Source organism: Equus przewalskii, chromosome 20 (genome assembly GCF_037783145.1).
Source record: "Equus przewalskii isolate Varuska chromosome 20, EquPr2, whole genome shotgun sequence".
Classification (NCBI taxonomy): Eukaryota; Metazoa; Chordata; class Mammalia; order Perissodactyla; family Equidae; genus Equus; species Equus przewalskii.
This window is the reverse complement of record NC_091850.1, coordinates 22,897,800-22,913,415: the sequence shown is the minus strand read 5'-3', so window position 1 is coordinate 22,913,415 and position 15,616 is coordinate 22,897,800. Positions and strand designations below refer to the sequence as shown.

The 15,616-nt window shown below is 37.7% G+C and overlaps 1 protein-coding gene across 7 annotated transcripts in view; it reads left to right on the top strand.

Annotated features, from left to right (window-relative positions):
* The window catches only part of NNT (nicotinamide nucleotide transhydrogenase), an 81,313-nt gene that overhangs the window by 19,221 nt on the left and 46,476 nt on the right, over nt 1-15,616 (top strand). For all 7 annotated transcript variants that reach the window (XM_070587612.1, XM_008541398.2, XM_070587610.1 and 4 more), the window contains exons 6-7: nt 1,028-1,116; nt 4,942-5,129. In XM_070587612.1, coding sequence (XP_070443713.1) covers nt 1,028-1,116; nt 4,942-5,129 — 277 coding nt within the window. The remainder of the gene's footprint in view (nt 1-1,027; nt 1,117-4,941; nt 5,130-15,616) is intronic.

Genomic DNA, 15,616 nt, shown 5'->3' with positions numbered 1-15,616 from the left:
TTGGTGCCTTGGAGCACAGAGCCTGCTTGTTGCTTGTTCCCTCTGGTCCGTCTTTGTCCTGTAGACGACCTCCTGCTCCCCCCAACAAACCATCGCTGTCAAGATCAATTCATGTGATCTCTGAGACCCTGCCTAGGGGTCACTGGAGCACAGTTCCACTAGCTGAGTCTTCTTAAAAAGGGGGAAGGAGGTGTGGGCATGATGGGTGGGGGAATTTATAAACTTCACTCTTTCTGTGGGTGACTTTTGTTTTTCAGCAACAAGGAGTTGCCATCAATTGACTGGGAAGTATAATAGGACTTTTCTCTGGAGGGCCCAATCTAGACTGGAGACAACACTGTTCTTATTTTGCTGCTTAGAAGACGGGGGAGACTTGTTTCTGAGGAATTCTTTGGTTTTCTTGGCTCTGATCCTTCCATGGTTAGGGAGATTAGTTACATTGCTTTGCATTTCAGGTACAGTTCATTCAAAATGGTTCAAAATTAGGTCGTTGGTCACCTGCTCTTCCTTTCAGTTCAAAATAGGGGTTGGAGTAGATGTTTCACTACTGTTGTATCCATCTTTGAAACTTATTTTGATATTTTATGAACACAGAAAAACCTTAAAATTTGAGAGGGGTGAGATAGCTAGAATGCCAGACTGGGCATTTTCATAGAAGTAGCTTTTATACAGTGGGAAAGAACCGGTTAATCTTTCACAGATGTAATGCTGATTGTGCTGCATGTTGCTTTTGCACTGAGATGCTCGCTGTCGGGCTGTTTTTCAAAGGTCTTTGGCCTTTGCCAGCAGTTGTTCCTTTGCTAAATTTTTAAAAACAATGGTGGAAAAAGAATCCCAGTGGTGTTTCAGTTAAAGAGTAGTCTCTGCACTCAGTACGTTTATTGAGGGCTGGTTGTCACCAACAGGACCACCAGGGGTATTACTGAATGCTGTGTACCAGGCACTGATATCTCTTAGTTGATGGTTTTTCATAATCAGTCGATAATGAAGTTTATTTAGAACATGCCGATTCTGGCTTTTTCCCTAGATTCTGATAGTTGGCGGTGGCGTTGCTGGGCTGGCTTCTGCAGGTGCCGCGAAGTCGATGGGTGCAATTGTTCGAGGTTTTGACACGAGGTGAGTGCTTTACTAGTGATTGCTGTTACGGTGAAAACATTTTGTTTCAGGTGGGTACTATGCTTTCCTCAGAATTTATAAATGGATGTAGCACGTTGAAAACTGCTGTATGTGCTCTTTCCATTTAAAAATGTTTCTACTTTTCCAAAGTTAACTCAAAAGTGAAAAAAGTATTACTTAGTGGAAAAAAATTTAAGAACCCAGACTCAGGACAGCAGAATAATTTAAAAAACAAAAGAATTCAAAAGTAATTCTTCACGTTCAGTTTTGTTTTTTCATGTAGACTACCAATTGGACAAGAGTTCTCTCTTTCTTGACTTTCTAACCTGTTGCTCTGCCATGTTCTATTTCTGTTCCAAATGCGTTTAGGCACCAGGCAGGGCATGAGCAAAGCTGTTTGTTGTATGAAGAAAAGTAGTATAGGAGACATCTTGGAGAACAGACTGGGGAATGCGGGGGGTGCTCTGTCTTGAGTGGATGGGAGCAGATAAAGCTGACTGGGCGGCGGTAGAGCCCCTGAGTGAAAGTACTTGATTATGTTCTTTGTATATTTCTTTAAAGCAGACATATCAACATTTTCATAGAACTTCTTTAAAGTTTGATTAAAATTGTTCTTCCTTTCAGAAGACACTAGATACTAGATTTTATCAAATGCTTATCGAGTATTGTTATCATTTATGTGTTCCAATACTTTTTCAAGGTTGAAACGTAGTTATTTATTATCAGCTGCGGTCAATAGAAGAATAATGCCACTGCTAATCTTGAATTTAGAATGTTAAAAAAAAATTTGGAAAGATTGTAACTTTTCAGAGTAAAGAATGTTCCATAGAATACGGTTTACAGTGTTTACCTGGAGTTAGAGAAGTGATGCGTTGATAAAGGCTGTCCTGCTGAAGTGAGAAAAGCTGTTTCTGAAGTAACCAAGGCGGAAGCCAAGGATAGCCAGAGTTAAGCATATTAGTCCTATCTTTTAATTTTTGATATTTGCTAATGTGAAGTTTTTGAATACCTCCAAGCCTGGAGAAAGCAGGTTGTTCAAGTTTTCACTGTAGTGGACAGTAGTATTAGAGTAGAAATGTATATATTTGACTTAGAGATGATTTGAAACTCAGTGTTGGGTTAACTACTGAGAACTTATTAGATTCTATTGATGTCATTGGTTTTGACTGTGTACAGAGTCGACAGCTGGAATATGGCTGTTGCTTAACTCCATTTTTATTTAGTTTGTTCAGATAACTCAAGTACACAATGAAGAAAGATATGGCTGAACTGATATAATACTTTTCTAAGGATTATAGCTCATTAATTCTAATCACTATTTTGAGATGAGAGGTTGGTATCATATTATAAATATGAAATCCAAATGTATTGGAAAGCACACTTCGTTATAAATTTTTGTTGGAAGACTGAATGGTATATATTTTCAGTTAAACATCCTAAAAACTTAAGGACAGCTCATTGCCCAGTAATCTTAAAGGGATATGATTTTTGAATTTTTTCAAAGAATAGCTAGGAGATTCCCCTCATAACAATAGTAGTATCTTGCCTAATACCTGTGTTACAAAGTTTAGAAAGATAAAATCTTTATTTTCTTTTTTATCTTTCTTTTTGTATGTGTGTGAGTTCCAATAAAGCTTTATTTACAAAAACAATTGACAGTTCAAGAGCTGTAGTTTTCAGACACTCATACTAAATGCTTTCTCTCTTCCAGGCATTGTGCTATATGCTGTGTTTTATTTGTTCTTTACAATAACTCTGTAAAGTAGGGATAATTAGCCTTATTTTATATAATATAAAGGGAAATATAATCAATTTTATAGCTTATCTAGTTTACTTTCCTTCTGATCATAAAAACAATACATGCTTATTCCCCCATTTCAGAAGAATATAAAAAAGTACAAAAAGTGAAAATAAAATACCCTAAATCCTACTGCCTAGAGATAACTACCAACATTTTAGTACATGTTCCCTTTTCTACACATTAATTAAAAATGTAATTTTACTAATAGCACTATTTAACTTACTTTTTTAACTTAACAGTAGATCACGAAGGTCTTCACTTACCTACAAATGTGTTTAATGGCTGCGTGGGATTCCATTGTATAGAAGTAGAGTGACTTATTTAACTCGTCCTCCATAAATGGACGTTTGTACTAAATATAACCAATACTGTATATATGCATGTGTAAGAACATATGTATTTGGAGATATCTCATTATTTCCTTGGGATAAATTCCTAGAAATGGAATTTTTGGGTTAAAAGAAATTCAACCTTAAATTTTGATGTATTATAATAGTTTTAAATGATAAAATTATTTTGAAGGCAAAGATTCCAAAATAGTATTTATGTTTTTAATTATACGTGTTCATTATTGAAAAATACAGAAAAACCTAGGGAAGAAAATAAAAATATCTTTTGTACTTCAGCCAGATATAATTGCTAATGATTTTTTGGTGTAATTTCTTACAGATTTTTATGTAGATACGTTTTGAATAAAATTGGGATCATTTTATATATATTTATACACACACTCACGTACATATCATTTTGAATTCTTCTTATTTCATTAAAAACAGTAGACATTTCTAAAACTTTAAAGGTCTATATCCCTTTGGCTGATTAGAAATACCAGTAGGAATATTGGCTTAAACTATAAGAAAATGCCTTATCCCGCCTAAGTGAAAAGCTGTGGGAAGGACTTCCTTTTCATGCTAGAGTCAGTGGCTCATTGGTGCTATCTGGGACCAGGTTCCTTCTGTCTCTCCTCTCTGCTGTTCTCAGCTTTGGCTGATTTTTCTTGTGTCACAAGTTGACCTCCCTAGGCAATCCTGGTTACAAGCTTTCTTGTTCGAGCCAGAAGAAAGGGAGAGAACCTCTTGCTCAACCATGTCGTTTCTGCCCTTTTACATCCTACCCTTTGTGTCCATTCCCTGAGCATGACAGTTGCTAGGGACTGATGGGCTCAGACCAGAGTTTCCCAAACTTCCATGATGGCAAGAATTACCTGCAGCTCTTCCTAAAAATATAGCTTCTGGCCTCTCTGCTGGAGATTGTAATTCAGTGGGTCTGGGAAGGGGCTTGGTAATTTGAATTTTTGACAAGTACCTGCAGTGATCATTGTCATTAGGGAAGTTTGCGATTCGCTGTAGTGGGATGGATGTTGGTGAGTTAAACACTTTGTGCACCACAAAGCTGAGATCTTTGTTGGCTCTGGTTTTCCAACCCGTGCACAGAGCTTGGCTAACATTTACATTATTTATTTTTAAACTGAATGTATTTTTATATAACTTAAATATGTTGGCTCTTTACATTTTACCATTTATGCCATTTATAGGTTGCTTTTTTCAAACACAATTTAATGAGGACTGGAGGCAAAAATCACTTCGTTAAAATATTTCTAAATAAGAGTCATTTATATGGGAAAAGTCCCCATAAATCCTAACATTTACAAATGAAAAACCTCAACTTGAGTGATTTGAATGATGTCAAGTCTTATTGTAGGTCAAATCTCACATCATCATTGGCAGTGGGGCCACAAGAAGCATAATTGATTACTAGAGTTGGCAATGGTGAAATTCTTTTTGTAACTTAACTAAGTAGAAGGTGGAATTCCCTATAGGTTTTTTTTCCAGGAAAAAATATTAGAAAAGTATTATCTGCCTTTAGAAAAAAATTGAAACAGTCCAGTCAGAGACGTCAAAAGAAGGACTGCACTTTTGAATATATACAGTTTGCCCTTTTAAAAAATGTACATGTAAGTGATGATCTTGACTCCTGTATCAGGGGCCTAAAATAACCACTGCTTTCCCTTCTGTCGTTGCCAGAGCTGCAGCTTTGGAGCAGTTCAAGTCTCTTGGTGCTGAGCCGTTAGAGGTAGACTTGAAGGAATCTGGCGAAGGACAAGGAGGATATGCAAAAGAGATGTCCAAGGAATTCATTGAAGCCGAAATGAAACTCTTTGCTCAACAGTGCAAGGAAGTGGACATCCTTATCAGCACGGCGCTTATTCCAGGTGTGTCATCAAGTTGATGGGCATCGGTCAAGCACCTTCACTAATGGTATTTTAAAATAAGGGTGAAAATTTAACATTCGAATTTAAGTAAAGATCAATTTTTGCTGTAAAAGTGTTAGACAATGAGAAAGCATATGAAAAGTAGAAAAGACAAAATCAGTGTGGGCCCTAGAGACAATGGTTGTAAATAATTGGGTATATTTTCTTTCATTTTTTTCTATGTATTTTTATATAGCTGTGTTCATAGATCATATTCTATGTATAATAATTAGTAGGGAATTTCCTCTGTTTACACCCTTGATAAATTAATATTTAATTTATTTCTGTTCTGTTTGTTAAGATATGCATTCTTATTGTAGGAAATTCAAACAGTACTGACAAATATGGAGGAAAAAAAGTACAGATAATCTGAAATTCCACCAGAGATGACTGTTATTAATATTTTGATGATCATTTTTCCATACATGGCGGGGGAGTTTTTGTGTGTGCGTGTATGTATTTATGGAATTCCAAGTATATATTTTTTAACTTAAGAATATGCCACTTTGTCACTTTCTAATTATTTGCTTTGATGCTTGGTCTTTGCAACCAGATCGTGAGCTCTTTGCTGGCAGGAATTACTTGCCAGTCCCTTTACAATATCCTCTTCTAAAGAATATTTTTCACTCAATAGGTGATTGATGTCAAATCAATCAGCACTTGTTCATCAGTAAACAGTAGCTTGATCCAGCAAGCTTTGGGAATGAAGAAACTCTCCACCTTTTATAGTTTTATGTCTTCTCTTCTCCTGTTCTTTCCTTCTGTTATTGAATAATGAGTACCATGCTGACTCTAATATTTTTCGTCTGAAAGAAAGTGGGCCAGATAATGGGAGCTGACAGGGTCCATGGTTACTTGTGTTAGATCTTACTAAAGGTGCCTTGCTTTCTCTAGAGAACTGTGGAAAATTAGGAGAAGCTGCTTTGTCATGAGGTCATGGGAGAGAAGTTCTTTTCTGGTATCCCTGCCACCGCCAAAAAATCTGGCTAATATGAAGCCAAGGACAGGCGGTTGATTGACATCATATTTCTGAGTTTTTAGGGGAAAACGTGCCTCCCAGGCTCTTCTTTCTGTCCTCTGTTTACCCAGGTGATACTTGATAGGTGAGCTGGTCTCACCAGACACCCCCATTCCCCCAGAGCTGACTAGATGAAGCAGACTGGCAGGAGGGTGATGTGGGCTCAGCCTGTAGAAGAATCTGTGAGTGTAGAAATGAGGCCCAGGGTTGGTTACTGGAGGTGGATACAGATCAGGCAAGCTAGGGCCCAGGGTGGTATTTGTGAAATCTACCAGCAAACAAGACTCATGAACAAGCAGTGGCAGGAGGGCAATTCAGGATTTGTCTGTTTGTTTCGTGGCAGGGACTCCTGGCTCAGTTTCGAAGGATAGGGTGGCCTGTGCTGTACCCACTGTCTGACCTTTGAAAGGTAGCCACAGGTTGAGGAGAGTTGTGAGCTGACCAGATGTAAGAAGTGGCCAGTAGAGGGTGCTAAAACATTTCCTCATGGAGTAGAAGTGAAGTTGGTTTTAGTCAAGTCAGACGCTTAATAAAGAACTGAGGATAATTTGGACACAGTATATAGAATTATTATTGATTATAAAGCTTGAAGTGAGTGCTAGAACTCAAGATTTCTTATTTAAAACACATACGGCCTTTTAGGGCCTACCCCCTGTAATATCTTATTTTTTTAAGTAGTTTATGATACGTTTACTTTAGTAAAAGGTCAAATTGTATAATAGTCTTAAAGAAGACTTGTTGAAGAAGTTTTGTTAGTCTGTTCCACTGAGCCTTTCCCGCTTTCAGCCTTTTCTGAAGCCATGGTCTGCTCAGAGCGCGTTAAACTTGTGCAAAGCCCTTGACCAGTGGATCGGCCCAGAGCTCGTGCTCAGGAGGCTGGGCTGAGAAGGACATTTCTGTTACTTGTTTGAAAACCAAAAAAAGACAAAAGTTAATTAGAATGTTATAAGGAAGAAGATGATCTTTTTAAAGATCTTTCATATCCCTTGGGGACTGAAACCTGAAAGCATGAGCATTTAAAAAAATGATTGAAAAGATTATATAAAGGCACTAATGCTCTGTGAAAAACAGTGTCCTTGGCATTGTACCTTCACTGGTTTATGTCCTGAGCCTTTGCGTGGGTCACCTGTTGGTGTCTAGCTCCTGAAAGACTCTTGGGGCAGAAGTTGTTCTAATGTTTTCCTTGAACGAATCCAAAGGGGATTAAGTGAAATGTCAGAAGTTCTCCAGGCTGAGATTCCTTTCGCGGAGATCTCCGTGGCTGTACTGAAGACCTGGCATGGACAAGAAGGTTGAGAGAGGGACGCTGGCAGGTAGCTAGCTTCAGCTAGCAATCTTATGGAGTTAGTAAATTTTCATTCCTCCTAGGCACACATCAGTCAGTGGGTTGGAAAAAACAGTAACATTGTTCTTATGTAGATTGTACGTGGAATGAAATATTTCTGTAGCCGGCTAGTTATTTTCCTGCCTGGTATCTTGTACCACTTACTTGCACCATCGTCTAGACCCCTTAGATTTGATTGGGTGATGGGTTAAAGGCTAGAATTTCATTAATGTAGGTAACTTCAGGATAGAGCCCTGCTGCTGGTCCCATTTTGTGGTACTGTGCGCACAAGGGAAAGCTCCCTACCTTGCTGTCCAGCTCTTTGACCTTTGGGGCTACCATTAAAAAGTAAGATAGCCCCGCTCTCTGGTAATGTTTAGGCTGTGCTCATAAACTTTTCTGCTAAACTTTTTGAGACATGAGAGATTTTCAGCATCCTTATTGTTCTGGAACCCTTTTAGAGACTTGGAATATGTAATCAGAAAGAGAAGGAATCAGATTGAAAATCTGGTTGGTAAGTTAGGGAGGGGAGTGTTGGGGTGGTGTGAGGAGGAAGCATAGTGGTTTAGCACTGACTGTCTGTTAGGCAAATTTCACCTAAATTCCAGTGAGAATTAGGAGTACTGTGGAGCACATGCTGAGTCAACCCTGATAGAAACAACCTTTTCCATTAAATTCTTTCCTGATAACCACCTAATTAAAAAATGATAAGCTTCATAGGGTCATCTAGCTTTCCAGCTCACCCTTTCCACACCTCAGGTGTTGCCCTTATTTTATAATTGAACCATGGCTATCGGAAAGCCTGGGGTTTTGTTTAGTAATGATGACGGTATCTTGGACCACTCGGGTTCCCAGCATCACTAGATAAAGCCCATCTAAAGTGATCAGGATTGGATCGCATTCTCCCGAATCACCTGTGCTGTAAAGTTTGCACTCCTTTGTGAGGTTGCCTTTCAGTTTCTAGTCCTGTATTAGCTTTCAGGACGCATTTTAAACTAATTTCATACTCTCTGGGCCTGATTTCAGTCATGCTGGCTGCTGTTGTCTCCGCAAATAGGCCAAGGACCTTCAGGCCTTTGCACATATTTTCTTCTCTTTGGAATGCTATCCCTGCCTTCTGAAATCCTACTCAACTCAGTTACTACTTCCTCCGCAGTTTCTGCCATCTCCTACTCAGTAGTAAACACTCCTTTTTCTGCATTTGTAGCACTTTGCCTGTGCCTCAGATTCCGATAGTTCAGTCTCACTGCTCCTTAGTTGCCCTGTCTCCCTGTGCATGCACCAGGAGTGTTTGGTTTACTGCTGTCCTGTTGGGTACTAGGATAGGGCCTTGTACATAACAGTGGCTCAGCAAATATTGCTGAGCTAATCCTTCCGGGTGCCTTTCTTAGGTCTCGATTGGTACAATCCCTTTTATTTTTCCAGTGCTATCCAAGGAGAGAGAGAGAACGCTCTGTTGGCTCACTTTTGGATAGAAACATTGCGAGGCTACTTAAAGATGGAATCCTAGCTTTCTTAAATTTCAAAACTAGGACACTTGCCCAGTTTGCGATTTGAGGTGGTTAGCTGGACCTCTCAGGAGACAGAATTAGAAAGTAGTGGAAGGTCTGTTCAGGAGTTAGACAGTGTCCTATCAGCTAGGAAATTCATTGTTTGCTTATAAAGTGTAATACCTTAGGCCGTATATACTTGGACCTCTTTTTAGGCACAATCAAGGTGAGGGTAACAGTACTTTTTATTTTTATCTATACCAATTAGGGCCTTAGAATACACCTCCCAAAGGGCCCCTGTAGCAATTTTACATGACTCTGGAGAATTAGGAGGGGGTATTTTCCCCTGTTATGCAAGGGCCTCACACATATGAGGCCAAACCGGAGAGATTTCACAGTCTCCAGGAAAATCAAGATTGGTGCAGCCTGTGTCTTTGAATCCATCTTTCACATGGAGCAGAAATATAGTACAAAAGAACAACTTTCCACAGTAATTGTCAAACTCAATACAATGATATACTCTCCATTTGTGAAATTCCGCAAGGATAGTATTGTTTTGATGACTATTCAGTTTTTCTCCAAAGTGAAGATTTATTTTTCAGATTGTTCTTTTCCTTCTTCTGTAAACATCATGATCTTAAAGGACAAAACTATATAGATCAGTGACTTCCAACTTTTTTGGAATTAACGTTTTTTTTTACTGACTAATCTGATTTATTGCCATTCTCCCTTCCTTTAAATGTGTTATATGACTTTTGGGAATTTTGTAATATTAGTTGTACAAAGTTTCCTGTGTTTTGAGAATTTTGAAGGACAGAGAGAAATACTTAAATGTTGCAACATCAAACGGTGGTAAACCACATGCTGTCTATACACCTTTTGGTAGCTTTCAACACAGACAGGGCAACTTGTTATCAAGAGAAAGATGCCAAAATTGTAGAGTTTCCCATGGTCATTTTCCAGTCTTGACTTCTTAGAGTGTGTTTGAGCACATTTAGTGAGTGACTGGGCTAAATTTAATAAATGTTCTGTTAGGAAATTTATGGCACAGAATTATGTTCTGGTTTGGTCTGTATTTCTCCAAAAGTCTGTTACAAGATTAGAAAGCACTGTGCTCCCCTCCTTGGCAGTCTTTGAGTTGAAAAGGATTGGGAGGCTGAGGCTGTCTCTGGTGAAGCAGTACCCAATAGAGTTACTGTTAACAACTAGTACTTCCTACCGTATGCATTTCTGTATTTCCTTCTTTCCATTCTCCCTATACTTTCTTGTACCTCAGTATTAGGTAGGGTGGTCCTAGCTGCTATAGCAAAGTAACCTAAAAGTGTATAATGGCTCAGACATTATAGAAATTTACTTCTTGCTTAGTTAACAGTAATGGGTGGTTGACACATTGGTGGGCAACTCTTCTTCATGTGGTCATCTGCAGATTCAGGTATAACATTGTTGCCGTCATCATTATGAAGCTATGAAGTCATTCTGGGCACTGTCTCTATTCCAGCTAGCCAGAAGGGAAACGGACTTGGAGAAGTATACATGGAATGCCTGGAAGTGCCATACATCACTCCTGCTCACATTTCTTTTGCTAAGACTTGGTCACATGGTCAAACTTAACTGTGAAGGAAGCTGGGGATTGTTGCCTAGCTGTGTGCCCAGGAATGAGAGAATGTTGTATTAGTTTGCTAAGGGTGCTATGACAAAATCCCACAGACTGGTCAGCTTAAACAACATAAATTTATTTTCTCACAGTCTGGAGGCTAGACGTCCAAAGTCATAGTGTCAGCAGGTTGGTTTCTTCTGAGGCCTCTCTCCTTGGCTTATGGATGGTCCTCTTCTTGCTGTGTCCTCACATGGTCTTTGTTCCACATTTCCTCTTGTTCTAAAGACACCAGTCAGGTTGGGTTAGGACCCACCCAAATGGCCTCCTTTTAACTTAATCACTTCTTTAAAGGCCCTAACTCCAAATACAGTCACATTCTGAGGTGCTGGGGCTTAGGGCTTCAACATATGAATTTTCAGGGGACACAATTTAGCCCATAATAAACATGGATTTTTGTGAGCAGCCAACAGCCTCTTTTCTCTTCCCACTTTGTAATTTTATTTGCTGATGTTTAATCCTTTTATTGGGAATCAGGTTATGGATTTAGAGCCATAGAGTGTAGATTCTAATTCCAGTTCCACTGCTTATCAGCTGATGTGTCTTCCCAAACCTCAGATTCCTCATCTCTGAAAAGGGGGTAAAAATTTCTACCTTGCAGAGTTGTTTTGAGGAATAGATGAAGCTAAAACCCAGTTTAGGGCCTGGCATAGAGAATAGTAGCACAATTCCTCTTTCTTCCATTGGGGATGTCAGATCAGGACTGAAATGCGTATTGACTTTTGCAATGGAAAGTCCAGACGTTCTCAAGGATTGCATGGAATGTCAAAGATCGTCCCTGAGATCAGGAGGCTTATGGACATAGCCGTGAAGTTACAAAACCAGCATTCATTAGATGGCCATCTGGCATAGGTTTTCCCGCCGAGAAATGTAGCTTATTTATTTTTCATCTTAATTTTCTGAAGCTAGCCATTTCATTAAGGCTTTTTTGTCAGTTACCTCATTCCGACCTTATTTGAATGACATGGGAAATAAACAGTGTTATTTCTATTTAAAAAAATAATCTTTTAATTATTTGATGTTAAGTAGTAAAATCAGAATGTATAATAAATATTCATTGCTTTAATTTTAAGGGATTTTGATAGCTAATGTACATCTAAACATGTATTGAAGGGAACACAAAGAATTATAATTTATATAAGAATATTATATATTTCCTTATCTGTGCTACCATTTAAATCGGGTAGATTGTTTTCCTTTTTGGAGAATTCCCATGCTTGTGAAACCATCGTAAAATGTTGACTAATTTTGGTTTTTATCTATACAGAATTTTTGCAGCTTTGAGAGGTAAATTAAGCTAATCCTTAAAAAATTTTTTAAACCTGTTCTTGTTTTTAGGTTTGTTCTTTAAATAGATCTTTAGGGATTTCTCCAATCTGCTAAAATACGCTGTTGACTAATCCTAGTTTTTAAGTATCACATTTAGAAATATCTCAAGGCGTCCAGTTTGTAAAAGCCAAGTATTTGCCAACCTTTCTCTCTGGTTCCTTATACAAATAATTAATTATGCAGAGAAAACTTTTCTCTGGTTCCAGAGAGAGAACTCTCATATAAAGTACTCTGCTTGACTGTTTAAGCTTGGGTCAAAATCTCTTTATCTCTTTATGATCACAACCACAGCTGCATATAGCCTCTTTAGCAATAACAGGATGGAGGACTTGCATTGATACGTTGCTCTAACACCACTACCACCTCTACCACCACTAGGCTGGCTAAATCGGAGACTGATTAGATAATGGATCAGTGGACCAAATGTTTAGCAATTTTTTGCCACATCCTCTCTATTACATAATTAATGAGCTCTTTTCCTTATATGTATTACATATATGTATAAGTTTTTATAGCTCAAGACCCTAAACTTTAGCCCTATCTGTGATTTTGAAATTTCCCAAAGAGCCTTTGATGTATATCAGTTAGGATGCCTTGGGCTACCAGAAGCAGAAATTCCAACACAATCTGCCTTAAATAAGAAAGGAATTTCTTGGGTTATGTAACTGAAAAAAGTCCAGGTGTAGCTGTGGATAGGGGTGCGTCAGGGGAACTCTGGCTATGTGTCTTTGTATGCTTTCAGCTCCACCCTTCTCTTTGAGTTGATTTCATCCTCAGTGGTGGAAGGCAGCAGCAGTTCACACAACACAACAGCCAGAGGACGAGACAGGCCAGTATCTCTACCTCTGCTGGCTCCCTCTTAAAGAGCAAGGAAACTTCTTTTTCAGAAGCCCTTAGCAAACTTTCCTTTCTTCTAGTTGGCCTTAATTGGGTTACGTGCCCGTTTCTGAACCAGTCCATGTAGGCAGGGCAATCAGATGCTCCTCGGCTTACACCTGGATTTCAGAACCAGCCACTAGTAAGGTGATGAGATTACCCTTAGGCCAGGTAGGCCCGCCTGTGGAGCAGTTTCTGAGGTCGTTTCTCCTGAAGTTCATAGACTATGTGGAGAAAATGGAAATTAGAGTAGTGACAAGAGGAGGAAATACATGCTGGGTAAACACCAACAATGCTCAGTGCAACATTGTGTTCTTATTATGACATTTCTTAAAGTGTAAATACTATAGTTCAGAAAGTCTTTACATACTCTATTTTGCGTTTAGTCAATTATAGTATTGCATTACATTAAAAATTATCCTTGTCTTACTAGTACTTGATGAGAAATTTATTTTGGTTTGGATAAATATGTTCTTTAATTTATATTATTAACTTCTTTGCTACTATATTGTTAAATATAGTTCTTATTAAAGCAGAAAGTTTTTCTTGAGCCTGGCTAGTTTGATGCCTTACAGGCCAGGAAGTTAGGAATTTCCCCATCTGATTACATGCCATTGAATAATTCCAGTAAATAATGCTAAGTGCTCTTTGGAATCATTATAAAATTTTGTGGTAAACCCATTTCATCGTGGTGTTTTGTTGTTCTTAATATTTTTAGTGGTTTCCTCTTAATTTCTTTCTTTCTTTTTTCTTTTTTAGTGTGATTAAAATTATCTGTGAAGGCTTGATTCTTTTCCCAGGAAGATAGAATCTGAGAATTTATTGATTTCAGATGATCGTGTTAGGCCTGATTCATTCAGAGAGGTGTAATATATTGCAAAACTTTCTGGTAAATCTTTAGCTATTGGTCTTTAGTTTAAGTTAAATCACTTTTTGAATTTAGTCTTGTAGAGAGGCCAATGATATATTCTTTTGCTACATAGTGATAAATTGTTAAAGCTATTTTTAGAAATGAGTAATTTTTTCTAGAAGTTTCTAATTTTAATACTTTTAAAACTGCATCTTGTTTTTTAATGAGAAAATACAAGAGTATGAAAAGATAGTATGAATTTAGTCACATTTAAGAATAAATTTGTATGAATCACATCCATGTATGTGTACATCTAGAAACAGTGCACATGTTTGAGGCATTTATTCAGTCTACTGTCAATTCTTGGTGCACACAGGGATTCAAGGATAACTTACAGTGATCTATGGCACCCCTACTCCCCTGCAAAAATGGCCAACCAGTTGGGAAACTCTATAATTAAAATTTTATATGAGTACTTTTAAATACATTAGCTATTCTAGTAATAAAACTGTTCACTAACCTTTGAATTCAGCCTCTTTCAGTTCTAATTTATTAGAACTCAGAGCTAGAAGTAAAATTTTCCTTCCTAATCTAGCCTGCACATGGTAGGCGCAAAATAAGTATTAACTGAGTCAATGAATGAATGACTATTTGAATGATGACTGTGAGAGCATGCTGTCTGGCCATTGTCTTGACGAAAGTACAGAAATAAACTTCCAGCTGGGAGGGAACTGAGTAATCTTACCAGGGAACTTCATGTCCATGAACCAGAAGGAACCAAGAAATAATTTCATGAAGTTGGACATCATGACAAGTCTTTCACCCACAGTTTGTATAGTGCCAGGAAAAAAGTTCTCTCCATGTTAATTTTTTCTATCAAAGTGATTGTTTTTTTTTTAGTGGGGTGGTTTGAGGAAATGTAACACTCTTGGTCTTTTTGTGTATCTCATCTTTTGCAGATAAATGATAAAATTAATAGGAATGAGCAGTCAAAAGGGAAAAGCCCAATAGTGTCTCTGAAAAAAATACCTCTTGTCTGCCTTCTTTTATTCACTTTTCTGCCTTCTCCTACTGTTGTGTTTGAAATACCTGCTATGCTCTTTTGATCCTCATCCTTGTATCTAGGATCTTTAAAACCTCTCTCTGAGATATATGGGATATCTCTTTATAGTTGAAGGATTTGCGTTAAACATTGGATATATTGTTTTCTGTGTTATATGTTGTAAAAACCTGTACACATCTTCCTAGTGGTTATCCATCTTTAGTTATGCCTCTGTCTCCCTTTATAAGTGTTTTGACACACTCTTTGAAAGGCTGTCCTAACTGTGTAGCTTCATTTGCTGTAGCACGGAGAGCAGATGACTTTGAGTGGAACCTTTTCAATTGGAAAGTAAATAGGTTGATCTAATGGCCATTTCTAACTTGTTCTAATTCCTCTACTACAATTTTTAAATCCATTTCCTCATCGCATTGGAGAAACTGGCTGTGCTTATTGAGGAGTACTTTATTTGTTTACCTTTTTCAAAAAAATGGTATGTGACTTTTGTTGGAAGTACAGTAAAGTACAAAGTAGAAAATAAAGATTATCCATGATTCTCTACTTAGTGATAAATACTATTAACATTTTACCATTTTCTTTCACCCATTTCCCATGCATTTTTATCATGTTGAGATCAAGACAGAGTATCTTTCTTATTTTCTCAATTTAATATTATATCTGAAGTTTTCCCCCTTAGTATAATGTGATGAGTCATTAAGAACTCTTTGTAAGTATATTTTAATGGTTTTGTAGAATTTTTTTGTTTGAATGTACCATATTTTAACTCTTCCCTCAAAGTTGGGCTTTTCACTTATTTCCAGTTTTTTTCTGTTAAAAATAATGCTCTAACATTTTTTCTGCATAATTC